At 46.0% G+C, this 27,782-nt stretch overlaps 2 protein-coding genes across 2 annotated transcripts in view; one reads left to right on the top strand and one right to left on the bottom strand.

Moving 5' to 3' along the window:
- LOC142216490 (gamma-crystallin-3-like) overlaps nt 1-27,782 on the bottom strand; it is a 401,417-nt gene that overhangs the window by 163,456 nt on the left and 210,179 nt on the right. The gene's annotated exons all lie outside the window — the stretch shown is intronic.
- Nucleotides 20,424-24,143, top strand: LOC142216498 (gamma-crystallin-3-like). The gene is made up of 3 exons (XM_075284372.1): nt 20,424-20,455; nt 20,944-21,186; nt 23,852-24,143. Exons 1-3 carry the CDS (start codon nt 20,447-20,449, stop codon nt 24,125-24,127), a joined length of 528 nt encoding a protein of 175 aa, XP_075140473.1. The 5' UTR covers nt 20,424-20,446; the 3' UTR covers nt 24,128-24,143.

Raw genomic sequence — 27,782 nt, forward strand, 5'->3', positions numbered from 1 at the left:
ATGGTGGGAGACCTGAAACAGGTGATTTGCAGGCACAATTGTTTCATAGATTACAATGTGAGGAGGAAGGGTTGCCACAGTATGCCAATGCACTTCAGAGAATTATGAGGCGAATTCTTGCCGCAGAGCCAGAGCTAGCACAAACTCCCGGATATGCCGATCGCACCCTGCGAGATCAATTTCTTAGAGGACTATACAATCCACTGATTAAAAGTGCCCTCCGGGAACGAATCAGAGTAGAGAAAAAACTGACTTTCCAAGAGATATTAGAAGAGGCAGTCTCACGCACGCAGGCTGAAGACCATGACCCACCGAATAGATGGAGTGAGGTCCGGACGCATAGGGTAGTCCCGAGTGAGGGGCCCAGAGAGCCAAGTCGGCTGGAAAAACAAGTAGATCTTCTGCAAGAGACTGTATTAGCCCTTCAAGAGCATCTGAAGCTTATGCAATTACAAGCCAGAACGCCAATAACTGAAGTGGTAGCAACAAGACCAGCGGCCGCGCAGCCAAACACTCGCATAGCATCAGAGCAAGAAAAGAGAGACCGGTTTGATCAAAGGCGACAGAGACCCGCTAGAGAATATCAGTGTTGGGACTGTAGAAGGTGGGGCCACATGGCAAGTCGCTGCCCTGAGAAGAGGGGACCCCAGGGGACTCCGACGTTAAACTAGAACCTCCCTCCATAGTTGGGCGTATGGCGGGAGGACAAACGGACAGTATGGGAGATAAATGCCCTGAAGATATAGTTGCAAACACTCCAACGATTACGGCTGAATTTGAAGGGAAGAAAGTGAGATGCCTGCTAGATACGGGGTCTCAGGTGACCACGATGCCAGAACAATTCTTCTATCAACACTTTGGACGGACCATGTCCATTGACAAGAAAGCCCATATCAAGCTGATGGCCGCTAACAATCTACCTATTCCAGTAGTGGGAGTCGTGTGGATGGCGGTGCGTGCTTGTGGCCAAGACTTAGGCCAGAAGGGGATTATATTAACGGAAGGACAGTACAACAGGGTGGTGCCAGCCATCATGGGCATGAATATTTTGAAGAAGCTGGATCAGCTGCTTTTCAACAAAGAAGGACCTGATTACTGGAAGCAGACCGCTAATGACAGACCCACGCAGAAAGTTTTCCAGCACCTTATCCGCACCAGCGGTTTGAGGAGGAATGGCGGGAATCGATATCCAGTAGGAAAGATCCGCGTACCAAGGCGGACCAAGATAACTTTACCACCAAATCGAGAGACTGTCCTCACGTTACCTGTTGGGGTGCACCGGAAGCTAGATGGTATAGAAGTTTTGGTGGAGCCCATATTCCTCGAAGAGGATAGAGTTGATCCATTGGTGGCACGAACTTTAGCCACGGTGAGAGATGGAAGAGTCCCTTTGCGGTGTGTGAATACAAGTGATCAAGCCCTCACGCTCACACCGGGTGTCGTCTTGGGACATGTTTATTTGGCGCCTGAAGAAGTAGCAAGTACTGAGACAATTGAGCTGAAACCAATAGAGGGAGAAGCCTGGGCCTTGTCCGTATCCTTTGAAGAAAGAGAGGATCCCACTGAACAGTGGAACAGCCGCATTATCCTAGGACAGATAGGAGCAGACCTCACACCCTTTACTCCTGTAGAGGCCAAAACTATAGAAAATTTTATCTGGGAAAATCAGGCCACGTTCTCTCGACACGAGGAGGACTTCGGTTGTACCGACAAAATTCAACATGAGATACCCACTGGGGAGGCTCCCCCCAGCAGAGAGAGATATCGACAGATACCCCCAAAGTACTATCAAGAAGTAAAGGAATTGCTTGCGCAGATGCTGAAGAGCGGGGTGATACGAGAAAGTCAGAGCCCTTGGGCTGCCCCGATTGTGCTGGTTAAGAAAAAGGATGGGTCCACTCGGTTTTGTGTTGATTACCGCAAACTGAACAGTTGTACAATCCGAGATTCTTACCCGCTGCCCCGTATAGAGGAGTCATTGACCGCCTTGGGAAAAGCCCGTTACTTCTCCTCTCTGGACTTGGCCAGTGGGTATTGGCAGGTCCCTGTGGCAGAGAAAGACAAATCCAAGACTGCATTCATTGTGCCCATGGGGCTCTTTGAATTCAACCGAATGCCGTTTGGACTGAGTAATGCCCCGGGAACCTTTCAGCGCCTTATGGAAAGCTGTCTAGGAGACATGAACTTTGAAGCTACCCTGATATACCTGGATGATATCGTGGTATATTCTGCAAGCTTTACACAACATCTAGACCAGTTAGGCCAAGTGTTCCGACGCCTGCGGGGACATGGGCTTAAACTCAAGCCTAAGAAGTGTCGAATCTTTCAGAGAGAAATCGAATATCTGGGGCACAAAGTGTCCGAAGCTGGAATACAACCTTCAGATGACAAAGTGAGAGCAGTGCAACAGTGGCCCACACCGACCACATTGAGGGAAGTTCGTGCATTCCTTGGGCTAGCGGGTCATTACCGCCGCTTTATCAAGCACTTTGCGAAGTTGGCAGAACTCTTGCACGAATTACTCAGAGGGACTGCAAGAGGGCCGAAAACACAAAGGATCAACTGGGGACCTCGACAAGCGGAAGCTATGGACAAAATAAAAGAAGCCTTGACCAGCGCCCCTATCCTCGCATATGCAGACTACAATCTTCCCTTCCGGTTATATACCGACGCAAGCCTTTACGGACTAGGCGCAGTACTGTCACAAGTACAAGAGGGCGTTGAACGTGTAATTGCTTACGGCAGCCGTACGTTACGAGAAACAGAACATAATCCTGTGAATTACAGCTCTTTTCGCTTGGAACTGCTGGCGTTAGTGTGGGCAATCACTGAAAGGTTTGCCGAGTACCTCGCTGGAGCCCGGATTGAAGTATACACGGACAACAACCCCCTGGCACACATCACCACTGCCAAGTTGGGAGCCATGGAGCAAAGGTGGATAGCACGTTTATCCAAGTATGACTACCATGTACAGTACCGCTCAAAACATGAGAACCAAAATGCTGATGCGCTCTCTCGAGTCACCTCAGAAGTTCCTGTGGGAGAAATAGATGAACAATTGGAAGAAGATGAAATTCCAGATTTCCGCAAGTTCACCTCAAAGGTTGTAGAGGCTCGGATTTTGGAAATAACAACAGGAACATCTTCACGGCTACTGGGCCAATCCAGGGAAGAATGGATCAAAGTGCAGTCTTCTGACCCAGAGTTAGTCAGGGTGAGGGAATGGGTGACTCAACAGAGGAAACCAAGCAAGAAGGTACGGGAAGAATTATCACACGAGACCCTCCAGATTTTGAGCCAGTGGGAGAAGTTGTCTATGCAAGAGGGGCTGCTGTATCGCAGAGTGTACTTGGCGGCTGAGCTAGAGGAGCGATGGCAGGTGGTGATACCGCAGAAAATGGCATTACCCCTGGCTCAGGAAGCTCATGAGAAGGGGGCCCACTTTGGACCGGATAAGACGTACCAATGGCTGCAAAGGATAATATACTGTCCCAAACTTCTCCGGACAGTAGAAAAAGCCTGCAAGTTGTGCCGTGCCTGTGAGCTAAGCAAGTCCCTGACACAGAGAGCGCCAACGCAAACCATTGTTACCAAGGAGCCATTGGAAGTGCTTATGATTGACTATCTGAAGATTGGACATTCACATCGGGGCTATCAGTACTGTCTTGTGATGACGGATCATTTCACCAAGTTTGCAGTGGTGACGCCCACCAAAGATCAAACGGCTGCATCAGCTGCGCAAGCCATCAGTGAAAACTTTATCCAAGTGTATGGCTGTCCCAAACGAATACACTCTGATCAAGGGGCCTGCTTTCAGGGCAGTGTCATGAGGGAGCTGCAGAGAATCTATGGCATGCAAAGGTCAAAAACCACTCCGTAACATCCCCAAGGAAACGGAGCCTGTGAGAGGTTCAATCGGACTCTATTACAGATGCTACGCACATTAGAAGATGATCGCAAGAGCCACTGGCCCAATTATGTAGCAGAATTAGTGTGGACTTACAATAATCGTGTTCACTCTACCACCGGCTATGCCCCATATGTTTTGTTGTTTGGAAGAACTGGGAGGGGCATCGAGGAATTGAACCTGACTCCCCCTGGGGATAGTGAAAGTCAGAGTGTGGGCTCCTGGATAGACTGCCATCGCAGACGACTGGAGACTGTACATCGCATTGTCACCAAGCGACTACAGGAAAAGAAACACCCGCCACAAAAACCTGCACAAGAGGTTCCGTTCCAACCGGGTGACAAGGTTCTAGTCGCTGAGAAGCGTCCACAACATAAATTGAGTGAGCGCTGGGAAGTAGAGCCCTACATTGTAGTCAGAAGAACCTTCCCCCATGGACCAGTTTATGAAGTGAAAAATGAGCGAGGGGACCGTACTCGCATTCTCCACCGAAATATGCTAAGGCCCTGTTATTCTGAGACAAGACCGACTGAAAGCGAAGCTGAGAGCACGCCTGCATCTGTATGTGTCCCCACTGAGGGGGGCTTTGAAGACGAAGACGAAGAATGGTGGCAGCCTCCAACCAACCCAGTCGACTGGGAAGCATCACCTGACAGAGATCCAGAAGATGTAAACCTTGAAGACAGCCTCCTTCCTCCATCTAATCCAGATGCAGGTGCCACCCCTGCAGAAGATGATCTGACCTTTGCCAGAGCCAGCAATGAGAATGCTGTGACCCCTGATATGGCTCAGACCACGAGAGAAGTGGCCATGGCTCCACGTAGAACTGAGAGGGCCAATGCTGGTATTCCCCCTGAAAGGTATTTGGCAGATGAGTTTGTGTATACTGATAATAGGGTTGATTATAAAGTATTGACCCCCAAACACCAGGTTGGCGAGGCCGAGCAGAAGGTGCTTTCGCATGACCCTATGTAAGGCGTCCAAGGAAAGTATCGACCGGGACGGCCGATGTCAAAGAGGGGGGGCATGTAAGGGGCTTATGGAATAACTGTGTCATTTGTCTGATCTTCTGCTGCCATCTACTGCTGAAAGACTAAATTGCAGGGCAAATCTATTCACAAAAGAACCCCCCCTACAGCTCAGAGAAAGATGGTATGTTCCAGAGAGGAAAAGCGTGTGCATACAGGAAGCTGCAGGCAGAAGGGGGACACATGTCATGCTAAGAGGACATGCTGCAGGCTGCTTTGCCCATTAAGGACTTTCCTTTGCTGAACAAGGACCCTGAGAGACTTCACTATTCCTGCCTTGTGTCAGCTTGTAAACAGAGGTATGTTGGAGTGTGAGTAGAGTGAGGGGCCATACAGCTCGGTCAAGCATTAAAGCAGCTTTGTGTGCTGGAAGACAAAACAGGCCCTGCCTGGAAGATTAATAAGGTGCACCTTGTTACTGACTTACTTTAAGAGAGGCCTCTCCTAGTCAATGCATGCAAGTTCTAACTAAAGACACTAGAGGGGTAACTACCACTATTTGTTGTGCGCACTGTCATATTGAAGTTATATGTTTTGCTTAGCTACTGTATACTTATTTCTTACCTTCTCTCCCGTTCCCATTCCCTTCCCCTCCTTTCTTTATTAAACTGTTATATATTGTTATTCTGTGGCTCTGTGCAGTTACTGCGTATATCATCACCTGCTCTCCATTACACTACAATCACCGCAGACGAAGTCGCGGGTACCAGCTAGTAATAATAATAATAATAATAATAATATTTCCTAATTTTCTTCAAAAAAGTTTTATTTTTATTTAAAAAAGCAATAAAAAATGACAAAAAATAAATACACACAGTCTCAGAATTATTGCCAATCACTATTATACAATCAGTAAAATAAAATGAGTAAAAACAACCCCAGAAGAGCTGAAAGGCTAAAGTAGCAGAAGGAAACACTTTTGCTACTGTCACACCATCTATCAGCACAAATACTAATTCTAACAATAGAAGTGTTGGTGACAATTTCAGGCAACAGTGTTGCTGAATAGAGATGAGCGAACAGTGTTCTATCGAACTCATGTTCGATCGGATATTAGGCTGTTCGGCATGTTCGAATCGAATCGAACACCGCGTGGTAAAGTGCGCCATTACTCGATTCCCCTCCCACCTTCCCTGGCGCCTTTTTTGCTCCAATAACAGCGCTGGGTAGGTGGGACAGGAACTACGACACCGGTGACGTTGAAAAAAGTAGGCAAAACCCATTGGCTGCCGAAAACATGTGACCTCTAATTTAAAAGAACAGCGACGCCCAGCTTCGCGTCATTCTGAGCTTGCAATTCACCGAGGACGGAGGTTTCCGTCCAGCTAGCTAGGGCTTAGATTCTGGGTAGGCAGGGACAGGCTAGGATAGGAAGGAGAAGACAACCACAACAGCTCTTGTAAGAGCTAAATTCCAGGGAGAAGCTTGTCAGTGTAACGTGGCACTGACGGGCTCAATCGCCGCAACCCAGCTTTCCCAGGATCCTGAATGGAATACACTGTCAGTGTATTCCCGTATACCCGATATATACCCTGATACCCGTTCCAACGGTGTGCCCCCCCACCTTCACCCCAGAAATACCCTGCAAGTCCCCTAGCAATAGAATTGGGGCTATATACACCCACAATTTTTACTACTGGTATACAGTGCCATTGTCTGACTGGGAATTCAAAGAATATATTGGGAATACAAATACCCTCATTTCTTGCTACTGCCATATAGTGCCAGTTTCTGACTGGTAATTCAAAGAATATATTGGGGTTACGTGCACCCACAATTTTTACTACTGGTATACAGTGCCATTGTCTGACTGGGAATTCAAAGAATATATTGGGAATACAAATACCCTCATTTCTTGCTACTGCCATATAGTGCCAGTGTCTGACTGGGAATTCAAAGAATATATTGGGGTTACGTGCACCCACAATTTTTACTACTGGTATACAGTGCCATTGTCTGACTGGGAATTCAAAGAGTATATTGGGAATACAAATACCCTCATTTCTTGCTACTGCCATATAGTGCCAGTTTCTGACTGGGAATTCAAAGAATATATTGGGGTTACGTGCACCCACAATTTTTACTACTGGTATACAGTGCCATTGTCTGACTGGGAATTCAAAGAATATATTGGGGTTATAAATACCCTCATTTCTTGCTACTGCCATATAGTGCCAGTTTCTGACTGGTAATTCAAAGAATATATTGGGGTTACGTGCACCCACAATTTTTACTACTGGTATACAGTGCCATTGTCTGACTGGGAATTCAAAGAATATATTGGGGTTATAAATACCCTCATTTCTTGCTACTGCCATATAGTGCCAGTTTCTGACTGGTAATTCAAAGAATATATTGGGGTTACGTGCACCCACAATTTTTACTACTGGTATACAGTGCCATTGTCTGACTGGGAATTCAAAGAGTATATTGGGAATACAAATACCCTCATTTCTTGCTACTGCCATATAGTGCCAGTTTCTGACTGGGAATTCAAAGAATATATTGGGGTTACGTGCACCCACAATTTTTACTACTGGTATACAGTGCCATTGTCTGACTGGGAATTCAAAGAGTATATTGGGAATACAAATACCCTCATTTCTTGCTACTGCCATATAGTGCCAGTTTCTGACTGGGAATTCAAAGAATATATTGGGGTTACGTGCACCCACAATTTTTACTACTGGTATACAGTGCCATTGTCTGACTGGGAATTCAAAGAATATATTGGGGTTATAAATACCCTCATTTCTTGCTACTGCCATATAGTGCCAGTTTCTGACTGGTAATTCAAAGAATATATTGGGGTTACGTGCACCCACAATTTTTACTACTGGTATACAGTGCCATTGTCTGACTGGGAATTCAAAGAGTATATTGGGAATACAAATACCCTCATTTCTTGCTACTGCCATATAGTGCCAGTTTCTGACTGGGAATTCAAAGAATATATTGGGGTTACGTGCACCCACAATTTTTACTACTGGTATACAGTGCCATTGTCTGACTGGGAATTCAAAGAGTATATTGGGAATACAAATACCCTCATTTCTTGCTACTGCCATATAGTGCCAGTTTCTGACTGGGAATTCAAAGAATATATTGGGGTTACGTGCACCCACAATTTTTACTACTGGTATACAGTGCCATTGTCTGACTGGGAATTCAAAGAATATATTGGGGTTATAAATACCCTCATTTCTTGCTACTGCCATATAGTGCCAGTTTCTGACTGGTAATTCAAAGAATATATTGGGGTTACGTGCACCCACAATTTTTACTACTGGTATACAGTGCCATTGTCTGACTGGGAATTCAAAGAGTATATTGGGAATACAAATACCCTCATTTCCTGCTACTGCCATATAGTGCCAGTTTCTGACTGGGAATTCAAAGAATATATTGGGGTTACGTGCACCCACAATTTTTACTACTGGTATACAGTGCCATTGTCTGACTGGGAATTCAAAGAATATATTGGGGTTATAAATACCCTCATTTCTTGCTACTGCCATATAGTTCCTGTTTCTGACTGGGAATTCAAAGAATATATTGGGGTTACGTGCACCCACAATTTTTACTACTGGTATACAGTGCCATTGTCTGACTGGGAATTCAAAGAGTATATTGGGAATACAAATACCCTCATTTCTTGCTACTGCCATATAGTGCCAGTTTCTGACTGGGAATTCAAAGAATATATTGGGGTTACGTGCACCCACAATTTTTACTACTGGTATACAGTGCCATTGTCTGACTGGGAATTCAAAGAATATATTGGGGTTATAAATACCCTCATTTCTTGCTACTGCCATATAGTGCCAGTTTCTGACTGGGAATTCAAAGAATATATTGGGGTTACGTGCACCCACAATTTTTACTACTGGTATACAGTGCCATTGTCTGACTGGGAATTCAAAGAGTATATTGGGAATACAAATACCCTCATTTCTTGCTACTGCCATATAGTGCCAGTTTCTGACTGGGAATTCAAAGAATATATTGGGGTTACGTGCACCCACAATTTTTACTACTGGTATACAGTGCCATTGTCTGACTGGGAATTCAAAGAATATATTGGGGTTATAAATACCCTCATTTCTTGCTACTGCCATATAGTGCCAGTTTCTGACTGGTAATTCAAAGAATATATTGGGGTTACGTGCACCCACAATTTTTACTACTGGTATACAGTGCCATTGTCTGACTGGGAATTCAAAGAGTATATTGGGAATACAAATACCCTCATTTCTTGCTACTGCCATATAGTGCCAGTTTCTGACTGGGAATTCAAAGCATATATTGGGGTTACGTGCACCCACAATTTTTACTACTGGTATACAGTGCCATTGTCTGACTGGGAATTCAAAGAATATATTGGGGTTATAAATACCCTCATTTCTTGCTACTGCCATATAGTGCCAGTTTCTGACTGGTAATTCAAAGAATATATTGGGGTTACGTGCACCCACAATTTTTACTACTGGTATACAGTGCCATTGTCTGACTGGGAATTCAAAGAATATATTGGGGTTATAAATACCCTCATTTCTTGCTACTGCCATATAGTGCCAGTTTCTGACTGGTAATTCAAAGAATATATTGGGGTTACGTGCACCCACAATTTTTACTACTGGTATACAGTGCCATTGTCTGACTGGGAATTCAAAGAATATATTGGGGTTATAAATACCCTCATTTCTTGCTACTGCCATATAGTGCCAGTTTCTGACTGGGAATTCAAAGAATATATTGGGGTTACGTGCACCCACAATTTTTACTACTGGTATACAGTGCCATTGTCTGACTGGGAATTCAAAGAATATATTGGGAATACAAATACCCTCATTTCTTGCTACTGCCATATAGTGCCAGTGTCTGACTGGGAATTCAAAGAATATATTGGGGTTACGTGCACCCACAATTTTTACTACTGGTATACAGTGCCATTGTCTGACTGGGAATTCAAAGAGTATATTGGGAATACAAATACCCTCATTTCTTGCTACTGCCATATAGTGCCAGTTTCTGACTGGGAATTCAAAGAATATATTGGGGTTACGTGCACCCACAATTTTTACTACTGGTATACAGTGCCATTGTCTGACTGGGAATTCAAAGAATATATTGGGGTTATAAATACCCTCATTTCTTGCTACTGCCATATAGTGCCAGTTTCTGACTGGTAATTCAAAGAATATATTGGGGTTACGTGCACCCACAATTTTTACTACTGGTATACAGTGCCATTGTCTGACTGGGAATTCAAAGAGTATATTGGGAATACAAATACCCTCATTTCTTGCTACTGCCATATAGTGCCAGTTTCTGACTGGGAATTCAAAGAATATATTGGGGTTACGTGCACCCACAATTTTTACTACTGGTATACAGTGCCATTGTCTGACTGGGAATTCAAAGAGTATATTGGGAATACAAATACCCTCATTTCTTGCTACTGCCATATAGTGCCAGTTTCTGACTGGGAATTCAAAGAATATATTGGGGTTACGTGCACCCACAATTTTTACTACTGGTATACAGTGCCAATTTCTAACTAGGAATTCAAAATGCGCAAGGCTCCCGGAAAGGGACGTGGACGAGGCCGTGGGCGAGGTCGGGGGAATGGTTCTGGGGAGCAAGGTAGCAGTGAAGCCACAGGGCGTCCCGTGCCTACTCCTGTGGGGCAGCAAGCATTGCGCCACTCCACAGTGCCAGGGTTGCTTGCCACATTAACTAAACTGCAGGGTACAAACCTTAGTAGGCCCGAGAACCAGGAACAGGTCTTGCAATGGCTGTCAGAGAACGCTTACAGCACATTGTCCAGCAGCCAGTCAGACTCTGCCTCCTCTCCTCCTATTACCCAACAGTCTTGTCTTCCTTCCTCCCAAAATTCCGAAGCTTTACAGAACAATAACCCAAACTGTCCCTGCTCCCCAGAGCTGTTCTCCGCTCCTTTCATTGTCCCTCAACCTGCCTCTCCACGTCACGATTCCACGAACCTAACAGAGGAGCATCTGTATCCAGATGCTCAAACACTAGAGTCTCCTCCATCTCCGTTCGATTTGGTGGTGGATGACCAGCAACCCACCCTCATCGACGATGATGTGACGCAGTTGCCGTCAGGGCATCCAGTTGACCGGCGCATTGTGCGGGAGGAGGAGATGAGACAGGAGTTGGAAGAGGAAGTGGTGGATGATGAGGACACTGACCCGACCTGGACAGGGGGGATGTCAAGCGGGGAAAGTAGTGTGGATGTTGAGGCAGGTGCAGCACCAAAAAGGGTAGCTAGAGGCAGAGGCAGAGGTCAGCAGCTTAGGCGAAGCCAGGCCACACCCGGAATCTCCCAAGATGTTCCAGTTCGTACCCAGCCCCGAAAAACTCCCACCTCGAGGGCACGTTTCTCGAAGGTGTGGAGTTTTTTCAAGGAATGCGCCGAGGACAGATATAGTGTTGTCTGCACAATTTGCCTCTCGAAATTGATTAGGGGCTCTGAGAAGAGCAACCTGTCCACCACTTCAATGCGCCGTCATTTGGAATCCAAGCACTGGAATCAGTGGCAGGCAGCAACGGCAGGACAAAGGCCGACTGCCGTTCACGCCACTGCCACTGCCTCTGCCACTGCCACTGCTGACTGTGCTGGCGATGCACTCCAGAGGACGAGCCAGGACACCACTTCATCTGCCTCCGCCACTTTGTTGACTTCTACCTCATCCTCCCCTGGTCCTGTCTTATCTCCTTCTCCTGCACCATCAAAGGCACCATCAGGCGTTTCTTTACAACAACCCACCATCTCTCAGACATTGGAGCGGCGGCAGAAATACACTGCTAACCACCCACACGCGCAAGCCTTGAACGCCAACATCGCTAAACTGCTGGCCCAGGAGATGTTGGCGTTCCGGCTTGTTGAAACTCCCGCCTTCCTGGACCTGATGGCAACTGCGGCACCTCGCTATGCCGTCCCTAGCCATCACTACTTCTCCCGGTGTGCCGTCCCCGCCTTGCACCAGCACGTGTCACTCAACATCAGGCGGGTCCTTAGTTCCGCGCTTTGCACAAAGGTCCACTTGACCACCGACGCGTGGACAAGTGCATGCGGACAGGGACGCTACATTTCACTGACGGCACACTGGGTGAATGTAGTTGAGGCTGGGACTGCTTCCCAAACTGGCCCGGTGTACCTCGTCTCCCCGCCTAACATTCCTGGCAGGGACACGAGAAGAACACCCCCCTCCTCCTCCTCCTCTACCGCCTCCTCCTCCGCCACCGCCTCCTCCTCCGCCACCGCCTCCTCCTCCGCTGTTAGATTGACCCCAGCTACGAGTTGGAAACGTTGCAGCACTGGCGTTGGTAGACGTCAGCAGGCTGTGCTGAAGCTGATCAGCTTGGGGGACAGACAGCACACTGCCTCCGAGGTGAGGGATGCCCTCCTCGATGAGACGGCAATATGGTTTGAGCCGCTGCACCTGGGCCCAGGCATGGTCGTTTGTGATAACGGCCGGAACCTGGTAGCAGCTCTGGAGCTTGCCGGACTCCAACATGTTCCATGCCTGGCCCACGTCTTCAACCTAGTGGTGCAACGTTTCCTAAAGAGCTACCCCAATGTTCCAGAGCTACTGGTGAAAGTGCGGCGCATGTGCGCCCACTTTCGCAAGTCGACAGTAGCCGCTGCTAGCTTAAAATCTCTCCAGCAACGCCTGCATGTGCCACAACACCGGCTTTTGTGCGACGTCCCCACACGCTGGAACTCAACGTTTCAGATGTTGAATAGAGTGGTTGAGCAGCAGAGACCTTTGATGGAATACCAGCTACAAAACCCTAGGGTGCCACAAAGTCAGCTGCCTCAGTTTCACATCCATGAGTGGCCATGGATGAGAGACCTTTGTGACATCCTACGGGTCTTTGAGGAGTCCACAAGGAGGGTGAGCTCTGAGGATGCGATGGTGAGCCTTACAATCCCGCTCTTGTGTGTTCTGAGAGAATCCCTGATTGACATCAGGGATAACTCAGATCACACAGAGGAGTTAGGGATAGCATCCGATCCGTCACAGCTGGAGAGTAGGTCCACACATCTGTCCGCTTCACTGCGTTTAATGGAGGAGGAGGAGGAGGAGGAGGAGGAAGAAGAGTTGTCCGATGATGTGATGGTGATACAGGAGGCTTCCGGGCAACTTCGAATCGTCCCATTGTTGCAGCGCGGATGGGTAGACATGGAGGATGAGGAGGAAATGGAGATTGAACTTTCCGGTGGGGCCAGAGGAGTCATGCCAACTAACACTGTGGCAGACATGGCTGAGTTCATGTTGGGGTGCTTTACAACCGACAAGCGTATTGTCAAAATCATGGAGGACAACCAGTACTGGATCTTTGCTATCCTTGACCCCCGGTATAAAAACAACATCTCGTCTTTTATTCCGGTAGAGGGGAGGGCCAATCGCATCAATGCTTGCCACAGGCAATTGGTGCAGAATATGATGGAGATGTTTCCAGCATGTGACGTTGGCGGCAGGGAGGGCAGTTCCTCCAGTAGGCAACCAAGTTCTCACCGGTCCACACAAACGAGGGGCACACTGTCTAAGGTCTGGGACACCTTGATGGCACCCCCTCGCCAAAGTGCCGCCACGGAGGGTCCTAGTGTCACCAGGCGTGAGAAGTATAGGCGCATGTTGCGGGAATACCTTTCCGACCACAGCCCTGTCCTCTCCGACCCCTCTGCGCCCTACACGTATTGGGTGTCGAAGTTGGACCTGTGGCTTGAACTTGCCCTATATGCCTTGGAGGTGCTGTCCTGTCCTGCCGCCAGCGTCCTATCTGAGAGGGTGTTCAGTGCAGCCGGTGGCATCATCACTGACAAGCGCACCCGTCTGTCAGCTGAGAGTGCCGACCGGCTCACTTTGATAAAAATGAACCACCACTGGGTAGAGCCGTCATTTTTGTGCCCACCTGTGTAAAGCACCCCAACATGAAACTCCATGTCTGTACTCAACCTCTCCAATTCCTCCGCATCCTCATACTCATCCACCATAAGCGTTGCACAATTCTGCTAATACTAGGCTCCCTCCACCCTGATTTCCCCCAACTCTGCTGGTTAGAGGCTCCCTCCACCCTGATTTCCACCAACTCTGCTGGTTAGAGGCTCCCTCCACCATGAATTTGCCCAAACTGGGCTGTTTAGAGGCTCCCTCCACCATGAATTGGTCCAAACTGGGGTGGTTAGAGGCTCCCTCCACCATGAATTGGTCCAAACTGGGGTGGTTAGAGGCTCCCTCCACCATTAATTGGTCCAAACTGGGCTGGTTAGAGGCTCCCTCCACAATTAATTGGTCCAAACTGGGCTAATTAGAGGCTCCCTCCACCATGAATTGGTCCAAACTGGGTTTTTTAGAGGCTCCCTCCACCATTAATTGGTCCAAACTGGGCTGGTTAGAGGCTCCCTCCACAATTAATTGGTCCAAACTGGGCTAATTAGAGGCTCCCTCCACCATGAATTGGTCCAAACTGGGTTTTTTAGAGGCTCCCTCCACCATGAATTTGCCCAAACTGGGCTGTTTAGAGGCTCCCTCCACCATGAATTGGTCCAAACTGGGCTGGTTAGAGGCTCCCTCCACCATGAATTTCCCAAAACTTGGCTGTTTAGAGGCTCCCTCCACCATGAATTTGCCCAAACTGGGCTGTTTAGAGGCTCCCTCCACCATTAATTGGTCCAAACTGGGCTGGTTAGAGGCTCCCTCCACCATGAATTTGCCCAAACTGGGGTGGTTAGAGGCTCCCTCCACCATTAATTGGTCCAAACTGGGCTGGTTAGAGGCTCCCTCCACCATGAATTTCCCAAAACTTGGCTGTTTAGAGGCTCCCTCCACCATTAATTGGTCCAAACTGGGCTGGTTAGAGGCTCCCTCCACCATGAATTTGCCCAAACTGGGCTGTTTAGAGGCTCCCTCCACCATTAATTGGTCCAAACTGGGCTGGTTAGAGGCTCCCTCCACCATGAATTTGCCCAAACTGGGCTGTTTAGAGGCTCCCTCCACCATGAATTGGTCCAAACTGGGGTGGTTAGAGGCTCCCTCCACCATGAATTGGTCCAAACTGGGGTGGTTAGAGGCTCCCTCCACCATTAATTGGTCCAAACTGGGCTGGTTAGAGGCTCCCTCCACAATTAATTGGTCCAAACTGGGCTAATTAGAGGCTCCCTCCACCATGAATTGGTCCAAACTGGGTTTTTTAGAGGCTCCCTCCACCATTAATTGGTCCAAACTGGGCTGGTTAGAGGCTCCCTCCACAATTAATTGGTCCAAACTGGGCTAATTAGAGGCTCCCTCCACCATGAATTGGTCCAAACTGGGTTTTTTAGAGGCTCCCTCCACCATGAATTTGCCCAAACTGGGCTGTTTAGAGGCTCCCTCCACCATGAATTGGTCCAAACTGGGCTGGTTAGAGGCTCCCTCCACCATGAATTTCCCAAAACTTGGCTGTTTAGAGGCTCCCTCCACCATTAATTGGTCCAAACTGGGCTGGTTAGAGGCTCCCTCCACCATTAATTGGTCCAAACTGGGCTGGTTAGAGGCTCCCTCCACCATTAATTGGTCCAAACTGGGCTGGTTAGAGGCTCCCTCCACCATGAATTTCCCAAAACTTGGCTGTTTAGAGGCTCCCTCCACCATTAATTGGTCCAAACTGGGCTGGTTAGAGGCTCCCTCCACCATGAATTTGCCCAAACTGGGCTGTTTAGAGGCTCCCTCCACCATGAATTTGCCCAAACTGGGCTGTTTAGAGGCTCCCTCCACCATGAATTGGTCCAAACTGGGCTGGTTAGAGGCTCCCTCCACCATGAATTTCCCAAAACTTGGCTGTTTAGAGGCTCCCTCCACCATTAATTGGTCCAAACTGGGCTGGTTAGAGGCTCCCTCCACCATTAATTGGTCCAAACTGGGCTGGTTAGAGGCTCCCTCCACCATTAATTGGTCCAAACTGGGCTGGTTAGAGGCTCCCTCCACCATTAATTGGTCCAAACTGGGCTGTTTAGAGGCTCCCTCCACCATTAATTGGTCCAAACTGGGCTGGTTAGAGGCTCCCTCCACCATGAATTTGCCCAAACTGGGCTGTTTAGAGGCTCCCTCCACCATGAATTGGTCCAAACTGGGCTGGTTAGAGGCTCCCTCCACCATGAATTTCCCAAAACTTGGCTGTTTAGAGGCTCCCTCCACCATTAATTGGTCCAAACTGGGCTGGTTAGAGGCTCCCTCCACCATGAATTTGCCCAAACTGGGCTGTTTAGAGGCTCCCTCCACCATGAATTGGTCCAAACTGGGCTGGTTAGAGGCTCCCTCCACCATGAATTTCCCAAAACTTGGCTGTTTAGAGGCTCCCTCCACCATTAATTGGTCCAAACTGGGCTGGTTAGAGGCTCCCTCCACCATGAATTGGTCCAAACTGGGGTGGTTAGAGGCTCCCTCCACCATTAATTGGTCCAAACTGGGCTGGTTAGAGGCTCCCTCCACAATTAATTGGTCCAAACTGGGCTAATTAGAGGCTCCCTCCACCATGAATTGGTCCAAACTGGGTTTTTTAGAGGCTCCCTCCACCATGAATTTGCCCAAACTGGGCTGTTTAGAGGCTCCCTCCACCATGAATTGGTCCAAACTGGGCTGATTAGAGGCTCCCTCCACCATGAATTTCCCAAAACTTGGCTGTTTAGAGGCTCCCTCCACCATTAATTGGTCCAAACTGGGCTGGTTAGAGGCTCCCTCCACCATTAATTGGTCCAAACTGGGCTGGTTAGAGGCTCCCTCCACCATGAATTTGCCCAAACTGGGCTGGTTAGAGGCTCCCTCCACCATGAATTTCCCAAAACTTGGCTGTTTAGAGGCTCCCTCCACCATTAATTGGTCCAAACTGGGCTGGTTAGAGGCTCCCTCCACCATGAATTTGCCCAAACTGGGGTGGTTAGAGGCTCCCTCCACCATTAATTGGTCCAAACTGGGCTGGTTAGAGGCTCCCTCCACAATTAATTGGTCCAAACTGGGCTAATTAGAGGCTCCCTCCACCATGAATTGGTCCAAACTGGGTTTTTTAGAGGCTCCCTCCACCATGAATTTGCCCAAACTGGGCTGTTTAGAGGCTCCCTCCACCATGAATTGGTCCAAACTGGGCTGGTTAGAGGCTCCCTCCACCATGAATTTCCCAAAACTTGGCTGTTTAGAGGCTCCCTCCACCATTAATTGGTCCAAACTGGGCTGGTTAGAGGCTCCCTCCACCATTAATTGGTCCAAACTGGGCTGGTTAGAGGCTCCCTCCACCATTAATTGGTCCAAACTGGGCTGGTTAGAGGCTCCCTCCACCATTAATTGGTCCAAACTGGGCTGTTTAGAGGCTCCCTCCACCATTAATTGGTCCAAACTGGGCTGGTTAGAGGCTCCCTCCACCATGAATTTGCCCAAACTGGGCTGTTTAGAGGCTCCCTCCACCATGAATTGGTCCAAACTGGGCTGGTTAGAGGCTCCCTCCACCATGAATTTCCCAAAACTTGGCTGTTTAGAGGCTCCCTCCACCATTAATTGGTCCAAACTGGGCTGGTTAGAGGCTCCCTCCACCATGAATTGGTCCAAACTGGGGTTTTTAGAGGCTCCCTCCACCATGAATTGGTCCAAACTGGGGTTTTTAGAGTCTCCCTCCACCATGAATTGGTCCAAACTGGGGGTTTTAGAGTCTCCCTCCACCATGAATTGGTCCAAACTGGGGTTTTTAGAGGCTCCCTCCACCATGAATTTGCCCAAACTCTGCTGGTTAGAGGCTCAATCCACCCTGATTTTCAAAACAAATGTTGGTGCCAACCTCAACTTACTACAAGGGCCAAATTCACTGCTGGTGACAAGCTCTCCTCACTGCAAGTGCCAAATACACATGTTTCAAGGTGTTTTCCTACTGTCAGAGAGGTGGTATTGAGTGTGTAAAGTGTGTAGTTGTTAGGCTGTGATGTTGGGGTAATAGAGGGTCTTTGGTGTGTTAGATGCCCCCAGACATGCTTCCCCTGCTGTCCCAGTGTCATTCCAGAGGTGTTGGCATCATTTCCTGGGGTGTCATAGTGGACTTGGTGACCCTCCAGACACGGATTTGGGTTTCCCCCTTAACGAGTATCTGTTCCCCATAGACTATAATGGGGTTCGAAACCCGTTCGAACACACGAACATTGAGCGGCTGTTCGAATCGAATTTCGAACCTCGAACATTTTAGTGTTCGCTCATCTCTATTGCTGAATACTGCTTCTGGTGTTTGCAGCCCCACCAGTCACCAAGGGTTGTTGCACTTTTTGAGAATAAAGATGAAGTTTTGAAAGCAGTGAAACACAAATGTTAAGTCAGGGTTCTGTTTGCTCCACCTTCTCTTTTTTTGTAACATGTAGTCAAGATGACATTAACCCCTTAGTGACCCAGCGTGTATTAGTACGTCCTGGGTCACATGGGGTTGTATGGAACTTACTCCATACAGGGAGGATATCAGCTGTATAATACAGCCAGGACCCACTGCTAACAGCAGCGATTAATGCCCGTTGTTAACCCTTCAGACGCCGCGGTCAAACGGGACGTTGGCTAAATTTGCATAGGCGCCATGGGCGCCTCCATTTTTCAATGATCACTGCCCTCCAGAACGTCACCAGAGGGTGGCGATCGGTTGCTATGATAGCCGGGAGCCTATTGAAGGCTCCCAGGCTTGTCATTGCAATAGATCTATTACAGAGACAGCGTTTAATAGGCATTTTTCTATTTGCCAGAGGCAACCTAAACTGTTTTGCTTTTAGACAGTTTTATTAATCTATCCTGCTATCTCTATTCCTATAAGACTTTTGATATATATCATAGAAATGAATAGAGAAACTGGCTTCTGATCCAAAAACAAAAGATTGGGCAGATTTAATGGTGTTTAGATTGTAGACAGTGTAGATTTAGACAGACTGTGGGAAAATCCAAAGATTTATTAAAATAGCACTGGTGGTGATGCTGGATGATAAACTAGACAGTGGTTATGTCTAGTCTAAGTTTACACTATTAGTTTTCTTAGTTTAAGCCAGATTTGTATACCATCTTAAGCTATTTTTCTGATAAGCCATGTACACTTAAATCTCAAATAGTGCTGAAATGTGCCAAAATGCATCAAAATGTAGATTTTGACATATTTTATTCCACAGTCTAGATCAGTGGTTCTCAACCTTTCTAATGCCGTGACCCCGCAATACAGTTCCTAATGTTACGGTGACCCAATTTAGTTTGGAATGTGCGTCCATAACGGGGTGCGTTCCAGCTGAATAGTGTTGCTGCAGACAGTAGCGCGGCTTCTGAGTGACTAAAGCCATCGGAAATATGTATTTTCTGATGGCTTTAGGCATACCTCCCAACGTTTGAAGATTAGAAAGAGGGACAAAACATGCGGCACTTTTATGTTGACTCCGCCCATTCTCATTCATTTTTCATGTGCTCCCACACAGTATAATCCTCCTACAGTCACCCGTACATTATATGTCCCCTCGCCATCCTCTCCCCCAATTTCATATAACCCCTTCATCTGCCCCCAGATTCATGTCCCCCCCTCCATCTCTGCCCCAGTTTCATGTCCTCCCATCTCTGCCCCCAGTGTCATGCCATCCCCCCTTCATCTGCCCACAGTTTTATGTCCCTCCATCTCTGCCCCCAGTGTCATGCCGCCCCCCCCCCTTCATCTGCCCCTTCATTATGTTCCACCTTAATGTTTAAAACAAATAAAACCTCTTATACTCACCTTACAACGCTCCACCGCCGCTCTCTCCACAGTCTCGCTTACTCATATAGTTGTAGGCGCGATGTGACGTCATCACATCGCGGCTACACATACAGAAGCCGCGGCACAGCATTAAAGCAGGAGCTGGCTGTGACAGCTCCTGCTTTAATCGTCTATGTGTTCAACTCTGTTGAAACCGGGACATACCTCCCACTGAATGGGACGGTTGGGAGGTATGCTTCAGGCAACCCCTGTGTTTTGGTCGTTCGACCCCCGCCAGGGTCGCGACCCACAGGTTGAGAACCGCTGGTCTAGGTGAAGCTGATGGACTATAGTTTAAACCATATGCATTTTCAATGAGCCATAGAAAAAAAATCTTTTCATTGAAGATGCTTTAGTAAGGTAAGATTTTCTTTTTAAGTACCATAGACCTGGTATGCAAACCAGTAATGCTTACCTCTACTCTGAGATGGGAGACTCTTGATTGGTGTAGTGGGGAGAACGTGGTCAGCTGCAAGTACTAAGCTACATTGTCTGTGCTTGTCTGCATTCAGCTTTTCAAATTTGGTGAAAGCAAAAAAACTATAACAAAAGTCATAGAGAACAATGAATACTCTTTACTACATGTAAAAAGCTATTCATTGTAACTAGCTGACATACAGTTCTGTGTGTAGCCCGTGCAGTACAGGATGTATATAAGGGCTTCCTCTATCCAGTCAGGTAGCAGTTACTGAGAGAACAAGGTGGTAAATTAAGCATCATGGGCAAGGTAAGAACATAGTATAAGGCCTCCTGCACATGTCTGTACTTTTGATCCGCAATTACAGATCCACAGACATTTTTATGGCTCCAGACACACAACCACATTTTTATGTGGCTGTCTGTCCGTGTAATATACAAGGACTGTAAATTGTGAAACGTCCTATTTTTGCCCGTATTTGCAGTACAAACCAGTGTAGGGAATCATACAAGATCAGTGATTTGAAAAGATAAACTGATGTAATGTGGAGGAGTATTTTTGCAGACTGCGGATCAATATTAGTGGACAGAAAATTTATTATGTTCATGTGCAGGAGATGTAACTAGACCTAAGTGTAGCAAACAAAATGGCATTTAAAACAGTATTGCTCTATTTATTGTGTTATTTCATGGGCATTAATATGTATTTTATTTTAAATGATAGAAATTGTTAGAATTATCTATGATATACATCTATATTGTTACCATTATTCTTATTTTCACACTTGAATTTTATAGATAATCTTCTATGAAGACAGAAACTTCCAGGGTCGCTCATATGAGTGTCACTCTGAATGCTCAGATTTATCTTCATACTTTAGACGTTGCAACTCTATCCGTGTAGAAAGTGGAAATTGGATCCTGTATGAACATCCCAACTACAGAGGACACCAGTACTTTCTCCATAGAGGAGAGTATCCTGACTTCCAGCAATGGATGGGTTACAATGACTCCATAAGATCTTGCCGCATAAGCCCCCAGGTCAGTTGATTAAACAATTTTTAATTTCATCTGCATCACAATAGTCCCAAATATACTGCTCATTGCATTCTAACTGGACATCTAGGTGCCACAGATTTTAGAAGAAATAGGAGAAACTGGACCCTATTTGCCAATCTTGGACTTGTCTCTTTAAATATGGACCTAGTTCCATATTCCATATTCCAAGTCAAAAAAGCAGTTTAACTTTGACAAAAATACCTTAAACCACAGCTTTGTTTCACGATCATTGATGAGGGTGCTGATAAGGATCTGGGGTCTTCTCTATTTACAATTATTCTATAAACTGGCTTATACAAGCTGCTAATGGTCAGGATCATCTGTAACAATCTAAGCAAATTAAATATTCTGAAAAGCATTAATCCTTCAGCACAACCAACTTATGTAGAAGACTGCAATATCTGCAACATACATTGCACTTGGTATATGCAATCTCATTAAATCCTTTTATTTTACTTTTATTTTACTTTTTGGCATACAGACATATTACAGAAGTATTCCCCTACAGTAGCATTGCTTTTAAAAGAAAAATCAATAAAGATCTTCAGCTTATAGTCTAAATTGAAACAATGATAGGTGGGGTAATGGGATGTACCAGAAAAGTGGCCCTTCATGAAGGTAATATCTAGGAAAATAAAGCTAAAAAAGTTGTGCTTCTCTTGGTTAAAAAGGGGTTGTGAAAAGACTTCTTGTTAACTTACACTGGCTGGTTGAATCTTCCTGCAGGGCTTGGGGGTCCTGGACTGGATCCTATTGTGGGTCACATGATTCTAACTAGCCCCATTCACCCATATTGCTTTGCATCCTTCCTCCTCTCCCATTTGAATAGGTATTTGTAACATCTCTGGCTGTTTGGCTCTCTGTACCACCTTCTGCTTGCATGCTATGGCACAGGAGGCATGCACAGTTTGATTCTTTGCTTAGAGTTTTTCATTGCACTGTGTGAACATTGCTCTCTTACCTATATCTGTAATTGAATTTTCACCAAATATATCTCCAGCACCTTGTTTCCCTATTTTCATCAAATAGTTAATTCTAGCCTTGCCTGTGAGATTGACAGCCTGTCTTCCAATCAAGCCTAGGGCGGGTCTTTGGCTTCCTATATACAGGTCATCAGCCCACATAGGCTTGCTGGCTTTTATGTCTCTGTCCTTAGACTTTGTCCCTGCTAATCTCCTCTTTCTTCTACTATTATATTAGTGACCTCTGACACTTGGCTTCCCTTGTGACTAGGGGTGAGCGAAAAGATCGGAAAAGATCATATTCCGATCAGCGATCGAGTAAATTTCACGATCACGATCGGAATTCCGATCCCAATCTTTTTAGGCGCGATAGAGGTCAGAGGTTATTTCCCACAATGCTACTGGCCAAGCATTGTGGGAAAAGCTAACAATGTTAGCTAGGTCCCATAGGAATGAATGGATGCAGCCGACACACAGCGTGTCCCGGCGTCCGGCCGCTTAATCCCCTGCACGCTGGCTGCATCCATTCATTCTAATGGGAGACTCTATCTCTAGTAGCTAACACTTACCTGCACAGAAGCGCTGCCGCTGGTCCGGTCCCCACTGTTCTCGCTCCTCTTCTCGCCTCGCTGAAGTTCGAATGGAAAATGATCGGATATCTGATTTTACAAACGATCCTGATATCTCAAGATCGGCTCAACACTACTTGTGACTATTCTTTTGGATTTTGATTCTGTATTGCATTGCTTGATTGTTACTGGACCCTTGGCTACCTGACCTCCATTTGTTGTTGCTTGTCTTGACTGTGTTTTGTGTTGTCACATATAGAAAGGGGCCCTTCACCAGTTGCCATCTATTGCTTAGGATAGGACTGGCAAGCGGGAGGGGACAGCAGGGGGTTTCAGCTTAGGGCTCACTGTCACTATGCCCTTTCCCCCAGGGTTCATCAGCAGGTACTGGGGAATTGCTCCTATTACAATTTCCTTACAGTATTTACCTATGCTCGGAAGGCTTGCATTACTATAGTCAGTCAACCCTCATAGCCCAGGTAATTACCTGTGAAAAAGAAAGAGGAAGGAGGAGGCAGAATGACCCAGGGGATGGAGGCTGGTTCCAAGTATGTGACCTAGGGTCAGAACAAACCCAGAACACCCAGAACCTGCATGAAGAAACCGCTGGTCAAAGAAAGTAATAGAGAAGTCTCCAGTCAACCACTTTAGAAAGGTTAAAGTTAGTCATTAACTACATCATATTGGTTAAGATTATTTGTGCAGAAATCACCTCAAAGGTACTGAATTGGCTGAAAACCGATGGATGAAGAATTCCACTAATGTTCAGAAAACACACATTGGGTCTTTTAGTCTTTAACTATGAAACCCAAATTTGCAGTAATAGAGACCAAATGTTATCTTTCCTGTGAAGACCTCTCTTTTTTTCCAGTTTTGTGGTTACCATTAATACCTCACAGATTGTAAGCTCTTGCGAACAGGGCCCCCAGTCCCATTGTATGAATTGACTTTCTTTGTAATGTATCTTTCTGTCTGTATTTGAACGCTACAAATTGTACAGCGCTGTGGAATATGTTGGCGCTATATAAATAAAATTTATTATTACTGTAGCTATACAGAACACTATAACGTTGGATTGTATTAGTAATGAAACTACATCCTATTATGTTTCCCCAGCACCAAGGATCATTCAGAATCAGGATCTATGAAAAAGAGGACTTTAGAGGTCAGATGATGGAGTTCAGTGAAGATTGTCCTCATGTCTATGACAGATTCCGCTACAATGACATTCATTCTTGCCAAGTAAATGATGGATACTGGATGTTCTATGAGGAGCCCAACTACAGAGGACGTCAGTATTACCTGAGACCTGGAGAGTACAGGAGATACAGTGACTGGGGAGCCTCTAATCCCAGAATTGGATCCTTCAGACGTGTCCTTCATTTCTACTAACCTAGATAAAGTGCAACTATAATATTGCATTTACTCAGTCAGTACATTGAAATATTGTCAACTCTCATTTGTATAAAGCTCAGAATAATCATGTTTCTGATTGTTCATCAAAATGAGAAAACAATAAATATATTCACTGTATGAGAAGAAACTTTAAAGACGTCCTGTAGTGTATACTAACCTGAGAACATTTTTATTTCCTTTCATTAGGTCTCTATAACTGCCTATAAATCTCATGTTTTTTTTGTTTTTTTTTAAATTTTAAGTGTAAATTTTATTCACCAAGGCTTTCGGCTTTAGTTCTTTATTATTGATTAATGGGAAGCTTTCTGAATTTTCTGCATATTATATTTAGATGCCAAGTTGCCAAAAGAGATTTTTAGTTTCAAAGTTATTTACTGAATGAAATAGGTAAGAAACACAAAATTTACAACAGTAATGAGGCACATCATAGCACAAAGCACACTGAAAGTGTATTCCCACATACTCTATATACCCTTAATCCACGTCCTAACAGTGTACCCCCCGGCACTAACTGGCATACACTGAAATGCTGAGCCCATATACCCTCAATCCACGTTCTAACAGTTTGCAACCCCCCCCCCCCCCCCCGTAGCTAACTGGTATACACTGAAATGTGGATTAAGGTTATATAGGGTATGACAGTGTTCCCCCCCCCCCCCCGCACCTAACTTGTATACACTGGAATATTCACCTGGGTTGTCAGTCTTAAATCCCCAAATTATTTGGGGCCTTCATACCACCCTCAATTCTTGCTATTGGCATATAGTGCCGGGTTCTGAGTGTGAATTCCTAAAATATATTGGGGCCTTCATTCCACGCTCAATTGTTTCTATTGGCATATAGTGCCAGGTGCTGACTGTTAATTCCCCAAATAATTTAGGGATACATACACCCTACATCTCAGGCTCCTGCCATATTCACCCAGGTTGTCATTGTCAATTCCCTAAAGAAATTGGGGCCTTCATACCACCCTCATTTGTTGCTATTGGCATATAGTGCCAGGTTCTGAGTGTGAATTCCTAAAATATATGGGGGCCTTCATACCACCCTCAATTGTTGCTATTGGCATATAGTGCCAGGTTCTGAGTGTGAATTCCTAAAATATATTGGGGCCTTCATACCACCCTCAATTGTTTCTATTGGCATATAGTGCCAGGTTCTGAGTGTGAATTCCTAAAATATATTGGGGCCTTCATACCACCCTCAATTGTTGCTATTGGCATATAGTGCCAGGTTCTGAGTGTGAATTCCTAAAATATATTGGGGCCTTCATACCACCCTCAATTGTTGCTATTGGCATATAGTGCCAGGTTCTGAGTGTGAATTCCTAAAATATATTGGGGCCTTCATACCACCCTCAATTGTTGCTATTGGCATATAGTGCCAGGTTCTGAGTGTGAATTCCTAAAATATATTGGGGCCTTCATACCACCCTCAATTGTTGCTATTGGCATATAGTGCCAGGTGCTGACTGTTAATTCCCCAAATAATTTGGGGATACATACACCCTACATCTCAGGCTCCTGCCATATTCACCCAGGTTGTCATTGTCAATTCCCTAAAGAAATCGGGGCCTTCATACCACCCTCATATGTTGCTATTGGCATATAGTGCCAGGTTCTGAGTGTGAATTCCTAAAATATATTGCGGCCTTCATACCACCCTCAATTGTTTCTATTGGCATATAGTGCCAGGTTCTGAGTGTGAATTCCTAAAATATATTGGGGCCTTCATACCACCCTCAATTGTTGCTATTGGCATATAGTGCCAGGTTCTGAGTGTGAATTCCTAAAATATATTGGGGCCTTCATACCACCCTCAATTGTTGCTATTGGCATATAGTGCCAGGTTCTGAGTGTGAATTCCTAAAATATATTGGGGCCTTCATACCACCCTCAATTGTTTCTATTGGCATATAGTGCCAGGTTCTGAGTGTGAATTCCTAAAATATATTGGGGCCTTCATACCACCCTCAATTGTTGCTATTGGCATATAGTGCCAGGTTCTGAGTGTGAATTCCTAAAATATATTGGGGCCTTCATACCACCCTCAATTGTTGCTATTGGCATATAGTGCCAGGTTCTGAGTGTGAATTCCTAAAATATATTGGGGCCTTCATACCACCCTCAATTGTTTCTATTGGCATATAGTGCCAGGTTCTGAGTGTGAATTCCTAAAATATATTGGGGCCTTCATACCACCCTCAATTGTTGCTATTGGCATATAGTGCCAGGTGCTGACTGTTAATTCCCCAAATAATTTGGGGATACATACACCCTACATCTCAGGCTCCTGCCATATTCACCCAGGTTGTCATTGTCAATTCCCTAAAGAAATCGGGGCCTTCATACCACCCTCATATGTTGCTATTGGCATATAGTGCCAGGTTCTGAGTGTGAATTCCTAAAATATATTGCGGCCTTCATACCACCCTCAATTGTTTCTATTGGCATATAGTGCCAGGTTCTGAGTGTGAATTCCTAAAATATATTGGGGCCTTCATACCACCCTCAATTGTTGCTATTGGCATATAGTGCCAGGTTCTGAGTGTGAATTCCTAAAATATATTGGGGCCTTCATACCACCCTCAATTGTTGCTATTGGCATATAGTGCCAGGTTCTGAGTGTGAATTCCTAAAATATATTGGGGCCTTCATACCACCCTCAATTGTTTCTATTGGCATATAGTGCCAGGTTCTGAGTGTGAATTCCTAAAATATATTGGGGCCTTCATACCACCCTCAATTGTTGCTATTGGCATATAGTGCCAGGTTCTGAGTGTGAATTCCTAAAATATATTGGGGCCTTCATACCACCCTCATTTGTTGCTATTGGCATATAGTGCCAGGTTCTGAGTGCTAATTCCTAAAATATATTGGGGCCTTCATACCACCCTCAATTGTTGCTATTGGCATATAGTGCCAGGTGCTGACTGTTAATTCCCCAAATACTTTGGAGATACATACACCCTAAATCTCAGGCTCCTGCCATATTCACCCAGGTTGTCATTGTCAATTCCCTAAAGAAATTGGGGCCTTCATACCACCCTCATTTGTTGCTATTGGCATATAGTGCCAGGTTCTAAGTGTGAATTCCTAAAATATATTGGGGCCTTCATACCACCCTCAATTGTTGCTATTGGCATATAGTGCCAGATTCTGAGTGTGAATTCCTAAAATATATTGGGGCCTTCATACCACTCTCATTTGTTGCTATTGGCATATAGTGCCAGGTTCTGAGTGCTAATTACTAAAATAACGACATGTTCTAATCTGTCTGCACCTTGTTCTTAAGTAAAATGAAGGCAGCTATTAACTTTCAAATAGCACTGCACAAAGGAAGATCTTATCAGCTTGTCTCATTACAAGCTTGTCTCCCCACACAACATTCCTGGGAGGAGGGCTGAAACACCACCCTCCTCCTCCGCTGTTAAGTGGACCCCAGCTACGAGCTGGAAACGCTGCAACACTGACGTGGGAAGACGTCAGAAGGCCCTGCAGAAGCTCATCAGCTTTGGGGCCAGACAGCACACTGCCTACAAAGTGAGTCATGCCATCCTCAATGACACGGCAATGTGGTTTTTGCCACTGCACCTGGGCCCAGGCATGTTGTCATGTGTGATAATGGCCGT

The sequence above is a fragment of the Leptodactylus fuscus genome, chromosome 8 (genome assembly GCF_031893055.1).
Source record: "Leptodactylus fuscus isolate aLepFus1 chromosome 8, aLepFus1.hap2, whole genome shotgun sequence".
Lineage (NCBI taxonomy): Eukaryota > Metazoa > Chordata > Amphibia > Anura > Leptodactylidae > Leptodactylus > Leptodactylus fuscus.

Bases quoted from the DNA above. Each gene is read 5' to 3' on its own strand.
- LOC142216498 (XM_075284372.1), top strand. The intron at 21,187-23,851 runs GTCAGTTGATTA...ATGTTTCCCCAG, and splicing joins CTTGCCGCATAAGCCCCCAG to CACCAAGGATCATTCAGAAT.